We start from the raw sequence: 21,816 nt of genomic DNA, 5'->3' as shown, positions 1-21,816 counted from the left end.
TGTTAAACAGTCTTTTTGAAATGTTGTGGTCTGGCTCATTGTTTCCATTAGGTGGGCCAAATGTGAAGACTTCTTCAGGAAACAGAACTACTTTGGTACTCAGAAGTTTATGTCCAGCAGTGGAAGAGAGTGTATATTTGGCAGTTCTAGAGACTTGATTTAGGTCATTGGGAGTTGTGTGTTGTTTAATAAAAGCTGTTGTCTGTCTATCTACTTAGTTTATGAACTGAAGGAATATGCAGTTGTTCTGTGTTTTAAGCAGAAGTACAAGGTGTCTTCGTGTGGAGGATAATATATTTGTTTTAAATTGTGATGAGGCTTAATAGATTGTCTGATATGTAAAAATAGTTAATGCTAGGCGTTGGATGGACTACATGAAGTTCTTTGATTAGTGCAGCAGTAGCATATATTGCAAGATGTGCATACATGTGTTTATAAGAATGCACACATGTACCTAGCATATTCAATGTGAACTGTTTATATCTAGTGTTTGGGTAGCTGGAGTGTTATCTGGTGAAAAATAAGTTCAAGAATGTCAACTTAAAAAGAAGTTGCGCTCCTCTGCAGTGCTAGTGAAGGAAGAAAAGAGGGACTGTAATAATTACAAATTATCTTTATCTCTTTCTTCCTTAAAATATATTATCAAAAGTAGAACAGAGCCTCTGAGTGTCCTCTAATCTGCATTTGTATCACTGCTTTCACCCAACAAAGCGTAAGGGCTCGTGCTTCTTGTTGCGCTTTGCATAGCAACATGTTCAGGAACTCTGCCAAGAGATGCACTGAGAGTGTTTTGATTTATTCAAAACAACTCTATCTGCATCTATATGTTGCCTAGCTGTGATCAATGGTACTGCATAAATTCCACAGATGTAGTCATCTGATGGTCTCATCAGAGGACTTGTTTGGCTTTTGGGGTAGAATCCTAATCAAAACTCTGAAGACTGAAAAATGAATGCATAGAAAAAGAGCAAAATACAATGCAGCTAGTATGAAGTTATTTATCACAGTGAAAAGGTCTCAACAACAACAGCAAAAGAGCATGAGATGCTAATAAAGATGTTTTGTTATCAGCCTTACATTTAGGACACAGAAGTAGAAAAAGCCAATTATGTGATTGGCTTTTCATGAGCAAATTCAGTTTAATACTAGTGCAACTTTATTTTTTGTCACAGATGAAGGACCTTAGTTGCTACAATAACCCTTTTAAGGAATCAAAGCAAGGAGAGATATATACATATTTTATATGCATGTGTAGAATCCATGTAGATTATACATAGATACATCTTTTGCTCCCACACATTTCAAGGACATTTCTGGTAGCATTTCACTTCAGGTACCTCTTGATTTATTTTTCTAAAAACATGCTATATTAATGCAGAACACTAAATAATTTCTAAAGGCACACAAACTTAATTCGTATTTTGTCTAAAAATATTCCATTTACTAAGAAAAGGTTTAGACTCAGAAGAAGAAATTACTCATATTCGTTTGAAAAGCATTGCAGTTTCAGGTGATGCAAGTGAAGACTGAAGTTAGTAGCAGGTGGAAAGTGTAAAAACTGAAGCAATGAAGGGACTGGTTAATAGAATATACATTATGTGTATGGCTTCTGGGAGAAATGGTGCCAGAAAGCTATTTGCAGTGACTGTATTAGATGGAGGTTTCCTTTTCTTTCTTTGCCATTAAGGAATTCAGAAAACAGTGAAATGATCTATTTTGTAAGAATGAACGTCCATTTCCTCTGATGCAGGAGCAGGTCATATTGACACAAATGATTCAAAATGTTCTAAATTCAGTTGAATGCTGAGATTTGCATAGGATTACAGAGCACTTACATATATACAGGAAAATTTGAAAAATGCTGTGTGCTTGGTCTCAGCTACCATTTGTGTGAAACTTAATTTTCTCCCAGCATAGTAACAGGTTTGTCAGTGTATTTATTCATGCAGCTCAGTATTGACAAATATTCAGGACAGAAAACAAATGACTGGGAGTAGTGTTCTAATAAAAATTTCAGTAGGTACTAGATTTCATGGGCCTCAGTAGTACATGAATCATTCAGACATAATCCCTCTATACAGTCAGGTTGTACAGAAATCACAACTTGGCAGCTATATGTTGTTGTATCTTTGGCAGCTATAATGTTATATATTTGAGGCTCTAAAGTCTGTATAGATTCTTGTGTGATACGCTACCATTTTAGTTTCTTTGCTTTGGCAAAGATAGCTCTAATTTCATATTTACTAATACTGGGATTTGACAGAAGGAGTCTTCCAATATATTGTATATTTTGTCTTATCACATGTGAAACCCTAGTTAAATGTGTCCTAGTGCAACACAAGAAGAAGGAAGGCATGGCATCTTCTTTATCTCAGCATTTACCTTTGCATTTTCCATCTTCACTGAAATGTTTGTATCATAACATGATGTGTAAAGTCTAAGTCTGGGCTTCAGCTGTCTTTACCACTGATTTTGCCTGACAGGGGAAATTTTAGTCTCAGAGAAATATCCTGAACCACTGCCAGTCTTGTCTGTACTGGTTGAAGCCAGTTGGTGGCCAGTAATCAGTAGCTGTGAGCACCATGCTTCCAATAGTGTGTTGAAAAACTCTCTGGAAGGTTGCCTAAGGTAGCTGCATCATTGTGGTTCTAGATAAAGACCCTTTAAAACTAGTTCTTCTGTTCTTTTGCGTGTTTTTGTGTACACTGTTATTTTCTCCCAGACGCTGACAGTAAAATTCCTCCCCATTTGGCCATCTGACATTTTAAAACTTTTTTTTTTCTATCTAGGAATGTCTTGGTGTAAATCCTATGGGTCACATCAGCACTAATGTTTAAGTGAAGAACAGAATTTTCCCATGCACTTTCCCCTCTCTTTTTAAATTCGTTTTAAAGGTTATTCTGTATAATAAGTATGCAGCTATCCTGTAACCTGCTTTTTGGGAAATATCCAACTGTATAGGTTTTGTTCTTGAGGACAGTGGAACAGAATAAATTCTAATGCTCTGATATGCAGGAGTTCAAAATTTACATGTTTTTCTTACTGCCTTACCTCTCAGATGATTTGAGAGAGTAATGCAAATAAGGATGTTCTCTTGTGTCAGACCATTGGAATTTGTTACGTTAATTTCCTTAATCTCTAATGCTGTCACAAAATATGAAAGGAGATGGAATGAACCAGAGGAAACAGGAACCTAGATGCAGAGGTGGGTTGGGCAGAACTCTCTAAAGATTCTTAAGTCTCAGTAACCTTGTCATCAGTTTTCATGTCTTAGTACAAATCTGCTTGTTCTTTATAATGTTTCAGCGTATCCACCATATACCATGTGCTTTAGAGTGAAATTCTACCCACATGAACCCTTGAAGATTAAAGAAGAGCTCACCAGGTATTTGTTTGTTTGTTTGTTTTAATGTACATCATTAACAAGTTCAAAATAAGACAGTTTGTTGAATAGGGTAGGGTTCTCACTATTTATGCTAAAATACTATAGTTAGACATTTGCAGTACTGATAGTGTTTTAATTTATTTTGCTACCTGCGAATTTTTAAAAGCGGTTTGAGGGGACGTTTCTGAGACACACAGAGATGTAGTGATGCTATTGAAGAACTTTCAGAAAGAGAGGCAATGGTCAAATGACTGGGCAAGGATTATCCTGACTCTTCCAGTGTCAAGGATTGTGGTCTTGAGTAAGTGCCTTTTGTGTCTTTAGTTTTTCTTTTTTTGTGTGTGAGAAATAAGCTGTGAAGTTTAATTCAGTGTTGACTCTTAACTCTTTCAACAGGAATATGAATAGCCTCACTGAATTTTCTCTTGTGTGTGTCTTTAGGACCACAGACAAGACAGTATTTGTAGAGTACTGACAGACCTTTAGCAAACTGATGTAGAGGTGCCATATATTTATATTTTTAAAGTATAGCTGCTCTGGAGGTTAATAAGTCTTGTTGCATTGGAATTTTCCATCCTTTGCTATGAAAACACATGTGTGCAATGGATCTGTCACACTTAACAAACGGGAGTTTTGTCCTTCCTGCTAGTCATTGTGAATATTCTGTTGTTCTGGGTGTTTTTCAACAAATGTATTTGGTGGAGAAAATGTATGAAAGTAACAGCTCTTTTAACCTCTGCACACGCTGTGCAGGACTGTATGTACACCTTACCACGCTGTTGGTCAGCAGGTCACACAGCTGACTGATAGCTGCATGTTGCAGAAGCATGGAGTGCCTGAGCAATTGTTGTCTTGAGTTCTTCCTTGTTGCTTTCCCAAAGTCCTGCAAATTCTTATGCTTACAAGTCACTTCACAAATGGGAGTGATCCCATTACCCTGGGAAACTGAAAGTTTCAAGAACAGCATGCATTCTGCTAAAAGGTAAGTTTATAGTTTGCCTAGAGCAGCTGGAACATGCAATTCATATTATAGCTGTTTATCCTGGGTGAAATACTGAAACTGTTTTATATGAGTGAACAGGTTGTAAACCAGGAAGACAAGGAATTTTCATTACTTATTAGTGTTTGTTCTTGGATAAATGTTCTACCTTTTTATGAGCCAGAGTATAAACTTTGTATATACCTTCCTCATTCAAGAGCTTAATTAATTGATTTTTTTCTTTTAACTACTTGGATGCCCTCTGAAGAGAAGTTTTATCAAAATGCAAAACACCTAGAATTAGCTCAATGAAGTGTATTGTGCTGTCAGTATGTTTTAGGCTTTGCTGGAACATTTCAAATTAATTTTTAAAGTCAAGTTGTTGTATGAGAAATGTTTTACAGTCTTTTGTTAAAACTAATACTGTTGAGATCTTAAAAGGAGTCATAATTTCTCTTTTCATATATCTGTCTTGTGCACGTGACTTTTTTTTTGTATCTGATCAGCTTTATAGTTTCCTAATGTTGCTGTCTGGGAAGCTTTGTCTCTGCCCAGGTCTCTGATACGATAACAAAGTATAAGAAACACTCCTGAAATGAGCAAGTGAAGTGTAGTCATGTAACTCAACTTCTGAGAATTTGCTTCATCGTCTAAAGCAGAGGATCCGATTAAGATGACACTCCAAATTGGCTTGAATTCAATTTTTTTTTCATTAATTGCAATGATTGGTGAAAGTGAAGAAGAAAAACTTCCATTAGTATTTGACAGAGGGCAGTCATGAAACTTTGGTAGATAATTGGCTTTTCGGTAGATTTTTTTTTTTTGTTCTGCTCTGTTCACTGGACAATCACATTTGTTGCAGTGTATGCTTAAGATCATTTGAAAATAAATTAATAATATTGTCATATTGTCACCCTTTGACTTAAAAGCCGTATGTACGTCACAGCTGTATATACAGTCAGCTGTGTCAGAGTAATAGTGCTTTGCATTTCTGCTACTCTCCGTGCCTAAGCATGTCACAGAGCTGCTCACTTGTCTCTTCAGCTGAGTAGAAATCTGACAGGTGCTTGTAGTCCCCACTTAGATAATGAAATTAAGATATAGTAAGACTCATCCTGTCACATTGTCGTACTACTCTTTGGTTCAGAATATTAATTAACCCTGTGTAAATCCCCCATGTGTATTATTCTCGATGCAGTCTTTGTAAAAGCTTTATAGGAATAAATCTTCAATGAAGTACCTTGGAGACGTCAAAGATGTACAGATGTTAAAAAGAGCTGTTTTCCTGCTCTTCCATGGCCGTATCTGACGTAAGAAAAAAAACGTCTATTCAGTACATGAAGCTGTATGTGTGTGCAGTAAATGGTTAGATTTCAGTGAAAATAATACAATGTGAATAGTAATACTATTCAGGATTTAGACATCACTTGCAGGAAGAAAATGGAGTGTTTGTCACTCCAGATTACTGCTGCTTCATTTGTGTCCTAGCTTTGGTAGCCTGGCCTGGACTGTAATCTTTGAGTTATTCTGTGGTCTTACAGGTGGAGCTATTTTCAGGAAGTTAAGATGGAGAATGACCTGGCTGAAGTCATCACTCTGTCTATGATACTATAGAAAATAAAAAGCTGTAAGAGCCTGAAAATGTATGCACACTGCGTGTTCAGAGGGCAGGAGTGCCTTGAGCAAAGGATCAAGCCACACGCATGGCTGTCACTGCATTTCGTTCCACTACTAAGGATGCCTGAGAATACCATCAGTCACGTTGTACCACTCCAGCTACTTACTTTCATCTTCTCTCATTTTAATTAACAATTGCTTCCATAGCTATGCTTTTGAAATAAAATCAGAGCCTGCCTCTGGATATTAAGGCACTTGGAGATACTATTGCTGAATAAAGAATTCTGTGAACTCAGGGCAAAATTTCCACCTCTCACTGCAGAAGGAGGTTCTGTGTGGTCCTTGATCACTGTTTTCTCTAGAGTCAGTTAGTGTGAGGATTGCAATTCACAAGTTAACTTCAGTGGCCATGGGGCTTGCTGCCTTGCAAGCTGTCTTGTTCTTCAGACTACGTGAAACTCGACTTGTCGACAAAGTCCCAACCTTAATGCACTTCAGTGCTTAACCTTCTCCTGGTCTCCTTAACTTGTGTCAACATGGGTTTAGAAGATCTGTCCTTATTTTTGGAAGTACTGTTTTCTAAACGGCACAGTCAGGCCATACATGTTTGAAACGTGTTTGAGAAAGACTAAAGACGCTTTTAAATAGTTAAACTAATGAGGCAGTTTTTCCAGTGCCTTTTAAAACATTGTGATGAGAAAGTGGCAAGGACTTACCTTATTTTGCTCAAATGATTTAGCCTCTGAATTTATTTCAGGTGCACTGGATGCTCAGCAGATTGCAACACAAACAGTGCATATGGATTTTTTTAACAGTTTGTGTAGTCTTTTAAACAGAGAGGCACTCAGCCTTAGTAGAAGAATGATGTTCCTCTATGCTGTGGCCACCTCTGAGGATTTAATTTCTGCTTCATGTGTAGCATCTGAATGACATCAGGCTCTTTGGAATGGTACATCTGTGGCTTTCTCAATCTGATTGTCTAGCACTTACAGGTGATGTGAAGTCAGAGCAAAGTACTTCAGTTTCAGAAAACAGCATTTAACTGGTTTCACTGAGCATCCCTAGTGAGAGTAATAATTACTACTTTTTAGTTAGGCAATGGCAACATGACAAGCGGATCCTTATATCTCCCTGCCACACATACCTGTAAAACATAATTTCAGTTTATTTTCTTGTTAAATTAGCATGTGCTCTGCAGGCTGTTTTTTGGCTACACAGGATTGGGGCGGAGGCCTTGAATACATGCATTTTCAATATTACTGCTGGTTTCCTTTTCTCCTAATTATCTTTTTTTTTTCATCTTTTTGGTGCATTCTGGTTGTTTTTCCAGAGACCATGATAGGCTTGATGGTGAGAGGGTGCTCTCTTTAGCTATATGCACGGAACCACATGCAGAAAAAAGTTCCAGAGTTCACTATGATGGTCAAGATTATTCTGCTGGCATGGCGTTCAAATATATAAAATTGCCACGGAGGAAGTTGTAACTACAGAGGGCATTCAATCCACAGTACACACAGCATCCCACTACACTCTCTGGAAAGCAGAGATATTTTTGCACTGTGCCTGTCTTCACTACACTTTGATCACAGGTCAGAGCCCTGGCAGGCTCCACAGCTGGGAAAACCAGACACTGCGCATGAACAAAGCGGTAAAAGTCAAGGGAGTGCGAACAGATGGATCCAAAGACTGATCACACTTGGGCAGAGATTTTTACTATGTTATTTCTTTTCAATGTTATTGTTTAGGTAATAAATAAATCAGTGTTTGTTCTTTCTTATATAATAAAGCAGCCCAAGGCCTCATGCCTTTTTATCTCCAAATCCCTACTTTATACTGTGTATGTATAATTGAAAGGAGAGAATATAAAGTCATTTGAGGTCCCAAAGCAATGATCTAAAATGCTACAGATAATACTGTATCAGCAGTAATCCATGATTATTGTAGAAAAAAACAGACCTGGGAGAGGGCATGGATGAGTAGCTGGCGGAATTAACCAAAGACTGATTATTTCAACTAGCATTCACCATGCCCTTTTTTCCTAATCCATATTTCCTAATCCAAGAAGCAGTTCTTCAGTCACTAGGCTGTCATAAAACAGTGTAATGGGTTCTTTGATAGAAAAGAAAAGAAGATAAAAAGTGTTTAACTGGAAGTCATATAAAATGACAAAGACTTGGGGTATGTAAACATGGCAAATTCCAGAGCCCTGAGCAAGCTAGCGTGGGTGAGGAAGAACGGTACAGCTGTATGCGTGCAATGCTTGACTAGTCCTGTCTCAAACAGCTGTACTTGGTATTACGTTATGCTGGAGACCCTGGTGCTTTTCCCTCCAGAAGTGGGAGGCCATTTGAGGCTGATAGTACTCCAACTGGTTGTTAATGCTTGAATATCAAACCATTTATTTTCAAGTTGTTCATCCTTCCAAGGCTGAGCCAATATGAGCTGGGCTTGTGCTGCTGAACCCTGTTCCAGGCATCATTTAGGAATGCCTCTGCCTCTCTGGGTGCCCTGTTCTGCTTTTTGTAAGAAGTGCAATGGTAGCTATGTTTTGATGCCTCTGCAAGTCCATTTGTCTGTTTTGGCATTCTTGAGGCCATTTTGGCAGTTGGCAAGTGAGTTTATAGTTTTAATAATTCTGGACTCAGAGTCACATTGAATACCATAGGTCTTAAAAATGAATGAGAGTCATTAGTAAGAGCATATGGTGCTGGCAGGCTTGCAGAAAGCATTTGGGGTAGGGAAGAAATAATGCAGAAGAGACCTGGATTTTTTGGTGGAGCTTCTGCCTGTGGGAGAATAGGATGTTACACATTTAGAGGTCCTCTTGTGGCCCTCTGAGGGGAAGGAGGAGGGCTGAGAAGATGCCGTTCAGTTGTGGAAGCTTGCAGAGGAGAATCTACTCCTGTGCTGTGGTGGGGGTTTTATGTACCCAGTATCCAAAACACAGCTTATCCCTTACCACTCTTTTGTCTTTTTTATTGATTGGTGAAATGAATTCTTGTGTAGCAGTAAAGCTTCTCCCTGTAGTCAGTGCTGTCAAGCAGCTGGCTGGCATGGTAATTTTTTACATTTTTCCCTTTTTACCAAGGAAAGACCATACACTGTAATGCAGTGTCATAGTTTAGCCCCTCGGGACCAAGCTACGTAGTCTCTCACTCACTCTCCCCACCCTCCAAGGGAATGAGGGAGAGGTAACATAACAAAAAGGTTCAAGGTTTGAGATAAGGACAGGGAGAGATCATTGAAGTTATTGTTACGAGCCAAACAGACTTAATTTGGGGAAATCCATTTATTTATTATTATTAATAAAACCAAGGCAGCATAATGAGAGATTAAAAAAAACTTCCCTCCACCCCTCCCCTCTTCCTGAGCTTAACTTCATTCTGAATATCTCCAGCTCCTGCCCCCTGAGCAGCACAGTGGGGAATGGAGGTTATGGTCAGTTCATCACACATTGCTTTCTGCTGCTCCTTCCTCCTCAGAGGAAGAACTCCCTCTCGTTATTCCCCTGTTCCAGTGTGGAGTCCCTGCCATGGGCTACAGTCCTTTGTGAACTGCTCTGGCGTGGGTCATCTCTTCCAAGGGGTGCAGTCCTTCCAGAACAGCTGCCCCAGTTCGGGCCCTCCATGGGCTCCAGCCTCCTTCAGGCATCCTCCTGCCCCGGCATGGGGTCCTCCACCGGCTGCAGGTGGATCTCTGCTCCTGCGTGGGCCTCCATGGGCTGCGGAGGGGCAACCTGCTCCACCATGGTCATCACCACAGGCTGCAGGGGAATTTTGGCCAGGAGCGGCATTACTCTTCCCCCTCCTTCTTCACTGACCTTGGTGTCTGCAGCCGTTCCTCTCACCAGAAATTCTTCACAGTTGGCTGAGGCAGACTCCTCTCAGGTTCTCTTCACATCTCATCCACCTGCTTTTAAGGTATTTTCTGTTGTCTGCCTTAAGCAATTTCCTGATTTCACTGACTTCCCCCTAGCTTTAGTATTGCAGAATTCATTGAATAGCAGTTCTGTGTTTGCCTTTCCTGCTACCCTCAAGATTTCATAAGACAGTCTTGTTTCCCCTCAGTCACTGTCTCTCCTTGTAAGCGAGACTCTGTCCTCTCACTCATTTTACTGATTCTTCTCTGTATCAAGCTCAACTATGTCCTACTTAGGATGCAGAGGCTAGAGCTAGGTAAAACATTCAAGATGTAATACACTAAGGCTTTAAAGAGTGGCAGAATGCCCCTCTGTCTTATTTACAGTATGTTTCCTGATGATGCCCAATGTTTTATTGGCTTTTTTTGGCTGCTGCTGCACCCTCAGTTGATTATTTCAGAGATCTGTCTGCGATGACTCCGAGATCGATTTGTTAACTTTGTGTTTTATCGGTAGCTAATGGAGTGATGGCTTTTCTTTAGTTTATAAGGTATCAAAATACTTGTCAAATATTAGTAAGTAGACAAGCAATATATATTTAGAGAATGTAATTATTTTCTCTATTAGCCTTGTTGTCTAGGTGGCACTGTAAACCGTAGAAAAGATGTTCTCTTAGTTGTGGTGTTGCATACGAGTATGTAGTAGTTAGTGTTTAGGTTAGATTCACAGACTTTGGAAACTAGTGCTCCTGCAGTGTGCTTGATGATATCTACTGTAGAAGACAGAATGCAAAGTTAGTATCCAGAATGATATACATAAAAAACTCGTAAATTCTGTTGCGGGAGGAGGGCACCCAATCTAGGAATATTGTAAACACACGCATTTGGTCTCTGCTACTCTGCAGAGAGGACAGTACCATGGTAAAGAGCAGTGCAGTCAAAGTTAGACAGCACGCTGAGATAACAATTTTTGAAACATTGCTGGATCTCTCAAGGTGACCATGTCTGTCAGCTGCAAAGGCTGCAACTACACTGGAAGAAATGCTTGTTGCTGGAATAAAATGAATGAAGTGACTTGAACACAAGAAAAAACCACTATGTTAACAAACCACAAAGTTTTGCTGTGGGGGAGCTTTCTTGTCTCGCTGAACATCTTAAAATAGGTAAATAAATTGACTGTTAAGCAGTTAACAGCGTGGTCTCTGGGGGTCACGAAGCCTGCTTGAAAACAAGAATAGATATTGCTGACCCTTCATCTGCAGTGGCAAGAAGGGCTTGGCTAACCTGGAGTTGAGTCATCTGTATTGCAAACAGATAATAGATGGAAATGAGGTTATTCCAATGATAGATGTTTGTGAATGTAAGCTCTGAAGCATAATACGTTTGCTAGCTCACTGGTGAGCCTGAGTACTTAGGGCTGTAAATCAGGCTATAAAGTTGTGCCAGGGCTTTTTTTTTTTTTTTTTTTGTAAAAAACAGCTGTGGTGGAAGGACACAAGAAGCAGCAAAATCACATGATTTTGCAAGGTTTTTCTGTCGGTATAGGCAGTTCTAAGTACATGCATAAACCTTCCTGAGTTCAAAACTCAGGTACGCATTCATAGGTCTTTGCTGACCTGGGACATCAGTCACTTTATCAGCATTATAGGAAGTGTCTGAGGTTGAGCCAACCTTTGGCAAAGCTTGCAACATTGGCTTTCAGTCCACAGTGCATATATCTCCTTCTTTTGATAGGAGATAATGCCTTAATGCCTTAGTCTTGTTCCAGACCACTCTTCTTGCTTTGAAGATGAAGAGTATCCCATGCAGCTTGCTGTGTGGGTGATCTCTGAAAACCACATTCAGATTCTCTGATTCTGCTCTGCCTGGGTATTCCCTTGCCCTTCTTGTAAGTGCGAGTGCTTCCCTTGTGTCCTAGCCAACAATTTCTCCAGTCTCCACTGTGAACTGTGCTCTGTGCCTCTTTTCCCCTTTTGACTGCTGCTTCCTGTCTTGGAGATCTTTTTTTTCCTTTTTCTTTTTTTTCCTCTCTTTTTTTTTCAGAAGTGAGATATTTAGTGCAATTTTGAACTGTTTAATTAAGGATTTCAAGGGTCAAATACAGACAGCAACTCAGCAGAGAACCTTAGTGACAGAAATAATTGACTTCAGTATTTTTATTTTTAAAAATATTAGTGTAATAGGAAGGTACATGAACAGTTTAGGAAGCACCTCCTCACCCCCCAAACACCCAATGAAACATTGCAACAACAAACCCCCTTTTATGTAAGGGAGGGAAACAGAGCTTCTTCCTCAGATCACTAGGAAGAAATCAGTTCTGAGATACAAATGTGCTTTTCCCTAAAAATATATCTTATATGTTATTTTGGTTATCTTACTCTTACTTACTTTCTGTTAACATACCTCTTCGCAAAAATTGAGTATGTATTTGTGTTTTCCCAGTTCTTACAGAAAGGAAATACTCTCTGGTGTGTTAGGGAGACAAGAAAATGAAAAATGTGTTATACGGAAGTTACAGAAAAATAATAATGGACATTTTTTGCAGTTTTTTAATTCTGATTTTTAAAAAATTCTGAACAACTTGCAGACTCAGTGATTTAGCTGGAGGGAATTGATAATAATATGTTTTTATTAGCTTCATGTAATTGACAAAAATGCATATATTGACAATTTAGATTGAAAGAGTATGTATTATTTTTATTGTAATGAAGCTAACTTTGGGGGTATTTCTGACAAATTTTGATAGTTTCATATTGCAAACAGTCTTAAGCAAGAAACTAATGTAATACCTGTCTTTATTCCTGTATGATTTCTTTCTGGGGCAAAGAAAACCATGTATTTCTTGTTTAAGATTAGCTCCGATAACTGAGACTATTATGGATGCAGAAATTTAATAATGACATAGAGGATCTTTGATCCTGTTCAAAAACCAACTATTTGCTTAGAAATGCCACAGGTATGCACACTCCCACCCAAACTCCCGTGTTCATCTCTACAGAATTGTAGTGGACTGCATAGAAATCAGGTTTTGCCCTTATTCTGAGGGGTTTCTGTCAATGATTCTAAGTGCTGGTGTAGTATCTTCATGACCCATCACAAACTATTGTATTTATGACTGCCCCTCAGTTTTAAAAAAACTGGTTTTGAATTCTACTTAATCAATGTATGTGTGTTTTCAGATTTATTTTCATAAAATAACTGTATATTGGAGGAGAGGGGCCTCCCTGCCATCTCATTTCAGGAGTCTAACTTGTGATTTATTGCAAAGCATTAGAGAGAGACAGACAGATCGACCGACCGACCGACTGACAGACTGAAAGAGAGAGCCTGCCTGACTTGTGAATAGGTGTTTTGAGTAAATTCTTGGATATTTTCTGTTCTTGCTGGGCTCTGAAGATAATGGCTTGTAATAGATGGTCAAGGTGGGCAGCATTGGTGCCTAATCTGTTACATGGGAAAGAATTTCCTGCAAAACTAATTTATCTTCTTATAAATACTAAAATATTCATAGAAAAGTAACTGCTCATAGTGTTTGCTTCCATCCGTACAGCTGGAGAGTCAGACCTAGCACGGTCCTGAGATTTCAGATTCTTAGTTCTCATGTCAACCTTGTGACTGCAAATGTAGGTTGGGAGCAGTGGGTTAATATGCTTTTGCAGAAGATACTTTTGTATCTCATTAGAGTAATTTTCAATCTCATAAACCACCAATCTGCAGTGTCACTGGAGGTCTGTTGACCTTACAGCCCAGCTAGCAAGCTGTGCTGTGAAATCTTGGGATGCCCTTTCATAGGTGGCTTTTTTTGGCACTTCTTAAAAGGTGAACTCAGTTTGGCCTCAAGTTGATGGTCACTCTGGAGAACGACAACCCAATTTTTCACACTTGCAAGACATACAAAAAGTTTTAGGATAGAGACTGCTCATTTACTCAAGTTGTGTGTGGTATCTGCGTCAATATACTGAGCCTTTTCCAGTAGGCTGTCGTTGCAGCTTAAGAATTTTTACTCATCCCACTGAAGCCTTTGGATCACCCTGATGCAGTTCTCTTCTGGGAACTACCTGTGCTGTAGCCATACCAAACTATGGAAGTGAATTAGTGAGCTGTTACTGGACACTGATTACAGGAAAAAATGGGGTTGCAAAATAAAAAAAAAAAAAGGCCTTGAAGTGCAAGGTTCCTGTAGAAACTTGTAATACTCTAATGCAGTGAAGGGTTGTGTTCATAGCGAGAACAAATTGCATTTCTCAGTGATAACTGTCTCATATGTATGTAGCATTTAGTAACAGTCCAAGGAGAGGAGGAAAATTTCTCTTGCCTTTCACATAATAGAATCATGGAATGGTTTGGGTTGGAAGGGACCTTTAAAGGTCATGTAGTCCAAGCCCCCTGCAAGGAGCAGGGACATCTCCAACCAGACCAGGTTGCTCAGAGTCCCGTCCAACCTGGCCTTGAATGTTTCCAGGGATGGGGCATCCACCACCTCTCTGGGCAACCTGGTCCAGTGCCTCACCACTCTCATGATAAAAAATTTCTTCCTTATATCAAGTCTGAATCTGCCTCCCTCTACTTTAAAACCGTTACCCCTTATCCTATCACAACATGCCCTGCTAAAGATTTTCTCGCTGTCTTTCTTATAAGCTCCCTTTAGGTATGGAAAGGCCACAGCAAGCTCTCCCCAGAGCCTCCTCTTCTCCAGGCTGAGCAGCCACAACTCTCTCAGCCTGTCCTCATAGGAGAGGTCTTGCCCAAATCTACAATTCACTGTAAGCTTCAGATAAACGACTTGCTGCAGGAGCTCATGGTACAGAACCAAGTAACTTAGGCAAAATATGTCTGACATCAGTGTTATTTATAAGGCACATTTTTATTGGCTACACTGTAGCTCAAGGTTGGAGAGGACTGGCAGCATCAAGGAATGTCCTGAAGGTCTGAGTAGCCACTGAGTTTGATAGCACCCTCTAGATAGCTGGTTTTGTCTGGCTAAAGCAATGCTTGAATGGTTTGTTTTCCCAGAGGGGTGAAGCTGCTGAATGGTGCAGCTGTAACCAGCTACGTAGCTGGGAAGGGAGCTGCAAGTGAGTTTCTGGGCTGTGAGTTGGTCCATCTCTGGCAGGCTGCTCTCAGGGGGAGAAGGCGAAAGAGAAGGTGATGGCCTCGCAGCTGCACCTCTCCTCGTGCTATCAGAAATAACATTGCTCCATGGTAGGAGGTGGAGGGCAGGTGGAAGGAGCCTTTTACTTTCTTCTCCCCAGCTCTTGTGGAGGAAGAGCAGCTCTGAGAGGAATGGGAGAGGTTCCTCCCCTTGTGCCCGCTGCCCCTCTGGGCTTCAGGGAGTTGCTTCTGCCTCAAAACTTCATCTAGAATTCTTAATGGATTAAAAAAAAGAAAAGGAAAGAAATCTTCTCCACTGTGGCCACTGTGCTACTTGGTCTACAGGGATAGAGAGAGAAATTTCCTTGTGTAGACCTGTTTTAACTAGAGGGGATGTGCTCAATTACATTGCTGTAATATATTTCATGTTACTAATGAGCATCGTAACAGCTGTACATTTTAAATAAAGTACTCTCCATGCTATCTCTTAGTGGGTTTTTGTCACTTATCCTGTCATTATTTCATTGTTATTGAGAAAAATCTCTTGTCTTACATCTGTGGTTGTGCTTTGCCTCTTTTTCCTCCTATTTAAGGTAGTGAGAGAGAGATCCAGAAGAGTAGCACAACCGTTTTCACACTGATAAATTCAATCTATTATTAAAAAAAAATGCTACATCATTTCCTAATTCTTTAATTATATTTCAGATACCTCTTATATCTACAAATAAAAAGGGATATTTTCCATGGCCGTTTGCTGTGTTCTTTTTCTGATGCTGCCTACCTGGGTGCCTGTATTGTCCAAGGTAAGTACAAGCAGCAGATTTTTAAAAATACTTAACTCATAGGTATATTCAGTACAAAAACAAAGTCAAAACTGTTGTGAGAATATAGCTAGCAATAACTTTTTGTTTTTCAGTTGTACTGTTGTCCTGTATTGACATGCACTGTAAAGTGTTTCAAGTAATTCAGCCACTTAGCCAACTGAAACAAAACTGGAACTTAAAAAAGTTTAAAACAGCAGGTTGTCTGACCATTTAAGTGACAAACTGTGGCATCAATGTTAGATTCCAGTTATAAAAAAAGAAAAATTCTATTCTGAATCCTGAATGTAAATGTAGCCTATTCCATTTGAGCTAAGCAGGAAAAAGTGTCATTCAGTGCCCGTTCTTATGGTAAAGAAGACCTATGTGATGATGGAATCTCTGGCAAAAGTAGTAGATGTAATTAAAGGAGAAAGGTTCCCCCCCCTTTTTTTTTTTCATTCTTCTCCTTTCTCTCCCCATCATTTCCTTAGGGTCAAATTCAGATATATGTCTTGGCTTGCATACAGAGAAGTAGTTAGCTAAATGTCTGATGAGGGACTTCATGTGTGTGGAACGCCCTTCATTCATGAATGAAGCTCTTAATGCATTATAAGGCAGCATATCCAAACCAAGATTGAGTCTAGACCTTATTAGAAGAGGCTTATTTAGAAAAATAAAAGACCAAATGCCATGTTTGGGTACCTAAGTGATGCATCTTTTAAAAGAGGAGTCCAATACTGTGGGCCACCTTAAATAATGTTACAGCTTCTGTTTCTGTGCTAGAACAGAATTAAACCAGTATCAGCAAGGATAAATCAGTGTAAAAAGAGAGGAGAATCCGGAGTGCATTGTTTCAGTTCTACCTGGTACCAGAATGACCTAAAAGGGGAATGTTACCTATGCCTCTGTTTTACAGAGCATGTTTCTGACACAGAAAATAGTTCAGGGTTGCTAAATTACTGCTGCAGATAGTAAACCATGAACTTCACTTGAAACTCATTGGTTTGAAGTGGCAATTATAAGGATTTTCTTGTTTCAGCCAACTATCAGTTCTTCAGAGTAGCATTTCTTGACAGATTCTTACCAATCATGGAAACGTCTTGAATTACACTGCATTTACTGATTTTTTTTCCTTATTAACTAATATGCCAATTGAATTTTTCTGTTTTGTTCTGTATTTTGGGTCTGTTTAGCGGAGCTTGGTGATTATGATCCTGATGAACACCCAGAGAATTACATCAGTGACTTTAAGATTTTTCCCAAGCAGTCGCAAAAGCTCGAGAAGAAAATCGCTGAAATGCATAAAAATGAATTCAGGTAATTTAGAATACTGCTTGGTAAAAAGACAACCAAGAAATACTTTTATCTGTTTCCAGATAATGTATGTTAACTTAGCAGGGTTTGTTCCTTGGATTATAACGGATGCTCTAGCAGTTTTTCTTTTCTCATTAACCTTCATTAATCATGGCTGATTCCTGCATGTACGCTGGTAATTTAGACTGCATTTGCTTAAAATGTAGATCTAGTTAGTGGGAGCAACTCACATCATGAGTGCTGCTCTGGTTAATTAGTGGAATAACATCTTTCATTTAGGGATCACACATCTTTTGCTGTGAAATTTCTGTATGTATGTGTTGCGGTTATAAAATTCTTTATAGATATTGACCTGACTGAAACCATAATTAAGTTCTTTTATCTGTAGGTTGTTAACATAGTGGTGAATTGCACAGAAATGTATTTAAGTAACTTGTTTGGAAGACTAAGGAGGTGAGATTCAGAACTTTGCATACTCTTTTCCTGTCCTAAACTTTTAATAGTGTGACAGGGGGAATGGAGAAAGATAGATTAACAGATCTTTTAGATTAACAGATCTTGGTTTCAAAGTTGAATGTGTCCATAAAGTATGATGTTTCAGGAGAGAAGTAGCAGTGCGTTGTGCAACTATACCCTCTTCAGGATTGTTGGTGAGTGACACGCACAGTAGTCGTGGCGGTAGCTTGCATGACACCCTTGTCATTTTGCTTCGTTCAGGATAGTCCTCAGAAAACTTGGAACAGGATGTGAAGAAAATAAAATGAAAGCAAACGATTAATTACATCAAGTAGAAGGACAATCTGTATTCAAACGTTACAAGGCTCTTTGCACTTGCTTAAAATCTCTCTGTTTTGTTTTCATATTGCAATATATGTAAATGGTTTGCTTAAGTACATGAACATGATTTATAAAATGAATTAGATTGTAAGACATGAAGTTCCTGAGGACAAAAGGAAAAGGAATTCCTGAAAAGGAATTTTTCACAGGAGTTAATGCTTAAAACATCTTTTTTTTTTTTTCAGAAGCCTGTCAAATATGTTGTTCAACCAAAGCGCCACATTCATGACAGCAAGATGGCCAGTATTAATGTGGCTTCTCTTTTTTCCTTCCTGAAATGTACATATTCTGTTTACATTTCTTACAGTGAAACAATGCTTTAGATGGCACAGCTGTATCTAATATTTTTAGAGCAGTCCAGACTGTACTTTACACAGACCAACAGAAACAGCCTTTTAAAAAAGAAAACGAAATTTCTCTTACTTTCAGTATTGTTCCATACAGTGGCTGTGGATTACTAAAGGATAAATTCAACCATTAAGACCCAAGATCTTTCATCAGTTAAGCCAAGGTGCAATTGAAAAGATTTTGATCAATTCAGCCTTTCAAGAACAGTCTAGTCCTTTATTTAAAGTTAGAAGGGAAGGAGGGATGGTTAGCCAAAGCTGGTGGGTTTTGTATTTCATTGCCCTAGGAAAGATGTATTTTTCTGTGTTCTTTTTTTTCCCTTGTGCATAATTCTACCCGTCCTTTGTAAATTTAATCTACTAATTCCTCTATTATGAATAACCACACGTACTTAGCTCAGTTTTTAGACCCCCTTTCCTGTTAGTGTAGTGTTCCTGATCCTGTGACAGTAAATGTTGCAAGCCTTCGCATAGGTCCTTCTTGGATTCTCCTAGTTCTAGATTCCTCCCAGCAACAGTGGCTCAGCGTATGAGAATGTCCCCTGAATTTTTTGATTAATCTTGGTGAGGGACACTATTCATTATTGCGTTTTGGAAGTCAGAGGATACAAACTTGCCTTCTTCTGCCTGTGGATCTGCTGATTCCTGCAAAGAATTCCAGGAGATGTTTGAGCCATAACTGTAATTTATAGCAGAACTATCCTCATATATCCCACACGTATATATGAGTTCCTTAATTATTATTCTGTTATAGGTGTTATCAATTTATATGTTACGAATGTTAGGCTCAGTGGTTTATAGCTCTTTGCAGCCCACAGGAACTGTTTTCTTTCTTTTCTGTTTTCTTTTGCTTATGGCAGCATCTGGTGTGCCTTACCTATTTGTCTGGTTATAAAGACAGTTTCAGAGCTGTCTGGATAGCTACTGTCTGGCAATTTTCCACTGTAGCCCTGTCTTCCTAAAATTGATCATCCTATTACATTTTTTAGATCAGACATTCACTAGTCGCATAGAAGTTTTACCTTTTCCTGGATATTTAATTTCATGGGTCTCTATTCTAGGAGTACAAATTAATAAAACATGTCTGTCTTATAATAAACTATATATAAAGAGGTCCAGTGCTAGATGATCAGATTTCTGTATCTGGCTGGAAAAAGATGATTAGAAAAAACACTGAGCTTACGGTCTTCTTTCTGGTATTGACCAGCACATCTGTTTCACTGCATTCAGCAAGTTGAATTTTCTGATAAGAATTAATACTTTGCTGCTCAATGAGTATTTTCTTAAATGCTGCAAAAGGTTCCTCTAGCCTTTTTTAAAAAGATACTTGAGTTACCTGTTAGCTGAGAGCTAACATGTGAGGAGAGCAGAAGAGACTAAGCCGTTTTAATCCAGCTGCCATTCTGCTACCTTCAGAGGAGTTACTTCTGAATTTCAGCACTGCAATTGAATCTGATTCTTTATTTTTTTCACACGTCTAAATAAACAAAGATCGTGACATCTGTCTCCTGCAGCAGGCTTGCATAAAAACAAAGCCCTGTGGCTCAGAATGGGACAGTTCTTACTGAATTCTGTCTCAGCATCCTCAAGGCCTGTTTACTGGGCACGTCTTTTCTTCTGTCCTACAGTAAAATGGAAGAAATTGCCATTTGAAAGGCACATGAAGACAGTGAGGCAAATGTCTGAGATGCAGTGATAGGGTACGGTGACAGCTGCCGGTGACTTAGTGACTCATTTTGTGTCATTTAGAAGCCTTGTTCTTTTTAATTAAAACAGATGTCTGACATGTTGCCTATATTTATTATCCTTTGTGGCTCTGAGAATGTCACTGGATTTTAGCAAAAGGTGACCTTTTCTGTGACTTTCCCCTGAACCTAACTGCAAAAATATAGATGTGACAGACAGAAATGCATGTCAGCTTTATTCACCTATGATTAGTTGCCTTGTGAATTTTAATTAATTATTCTTCCTTCATTGAAAAGAGAGAGGTGCAGGAATAGTTTGATTGAACCTTGCTAGTGGTGGGAAAAACACCTGCCTCGGTTTAATCACAATACATATTCTTATTTTCCTATCACTCCAAGTAAGTCCTCTTTTGAAACATAATATACCACGGGGAGGAGAAGAGATAATACTTTTGTCACTTAAAATTCTTAGAATATGTGAGGATGCACTAGGAATTGATGAGACTTGGAGACTTGTTCTTAAAAGAATTCAAAATTTATTTGAAAGTTGCGGTTTTGGGTATGGTTACTGCAGAGCATAGCTACTGAAGTAGTAGCTACTTGCATTTCTGTTTCCCTGCCGCTCTTAACAGATTGGAAAAGATTTTGTCCATAAAAATCTAGATATTCTGTGAGTATATTCTGGTGTACCTTCTTCTTCAAGTGAGATGAATGCTAAGGTCCCTCCCTAGGTTGTTCATTTGCATGACCCTTTTACCTTTTAGTTATGTGTGTGCAAGTGTTTGTAAGGTTGCATTGTAAATCACATCAGTGAAATGATCCAGGTTAGAAACAACTCGCTCTCTTTTACTTGACTTCCAGGCAAAAGTACATGGAACCACATATTCAGTTCTCACCCATTTTGGTAGTATTAAGGATATTTATTATACTGCACTGTGCTCAGTGTATAAAGCCCTGTTTATTTCTGTGATCAAAAGCCTCAAGCTTAACAGAAATGTAGTGAAGAATTCTGTATAGATTTGGGGAAAAACAAAACAAAACTAAACCATCAAATGAGGTTAAGCAGAGTCATGAAATCTTTTAGGTAGAGGAGAGGAAATTTGAGTGAAAGGTTAATTCTTCAAACCTAACAGGAGGGAGTACTAGGGTTACTGGGTTTTTATGTGAAAGATCACCCAGGTAATCTTAATATACTTTTTGGGACTTTCAGGTGTTCTCAAAGCAGTTGTACTTTTTCCATGGCAGAATTAGTACTGTTTGTTTGTTTGGACAACTTGCATTAGTAGCTGGCCCAGTTTTGCTTCTAGCTGTGGCTACTGGATTTTGTGAACTCCTCTTACAAAAGAATGAACTTTGTAAATACATACGCACCTGTGTCAGTACTGGTGCAGACTTTTGTGTTACTACAACTGGGGGATTTGCTTCAGATGACCAAATAAGACTTTATATGTTTTTAATGCAGTCACATTCCTTTCTCCCTCTTCCAGGGCAAAAATTCCTTCCTATGAATTTATATAAAATCTTATATCCTTTAGCAGAACATTTGCTGCTCTGATGAAATTCCCTGGCTTGTGAAAGATCCCTGTCAGCCAGAGCTCCCTGAGGCCAGACACCTGAAAATATAGAGATTTCCAAAGAGAAGATATACATAAATCCCTATCAAGGGAATTCATGTTTGCAGGAATATGAGGTTTTTTGGCTTTTTTTCTTTTTTGAAGGGACTCAGTGGTTGAAAATAAAGATTTTTGGTTTTTTTTTTGTATCCCAGCTGAAAACTAATGATTCATTTTTACTTATTTCTGATATGAAGTACTATGCCATGTATTTTATATGAAAGTATTATGTAAACAGCCATTAATTTGTCTGAAAGCCCTATACAAACATTAACTTTGCCTGGTAA

The 21,816-nt window shown here is 38.8% G+C and overlaps 1 protein-coding gene across 2 annotated transcripts in view; it reads left to right on the top strand.

Moving 5' to 3' along the window:
- FRMD3 (FERM domain containing 3) overlaps positions 1-21,816 on the top strand; it is a 142,948-nt gene that overhangs the window by 74,180 nt on the left and 46,952 nt on the right. For both annotated transcript variants that reach the window (XM_086770995.1, XM_086770996.1), the window contains exons 4-6: positions 3,307-3,385; positions 15,636-15,733; positions 16,927-17,050. In XM_086770995.1, coding sequence (XP_086627121.1) covers positions 3,307-3,385; positions 15,636-15,733; positions 16,927-17,050 — 301 coding nt within the window. The remainder of the gene's footprint in view (positions 1-3,306; positions 3,386-15,635; positions 15,734-16,926; positions 17,051-21,816) is intronic.

The sequence above is a fragment of the Chlamydotis macqueenii genome, chromosome Z, assembly GCF_036417535.1.
Source record: "Chlamydotis macqueenii isolate bChlMac1 chromosome Z, bChlMac1.mat, whole genome shotgun sequence".
In the NCBI taxonomy this organism is placed as follows: Eukaryota; Metazoa; Chordata; class Aves; order Otidiformes; family Otididae; genus Chlamydotis; species Chlamydotis macqueenii.
Note: the sequence above shows the minus strand (reverse complement) of the source record. Positions and strands in the feature narration are given on the sequence as shown.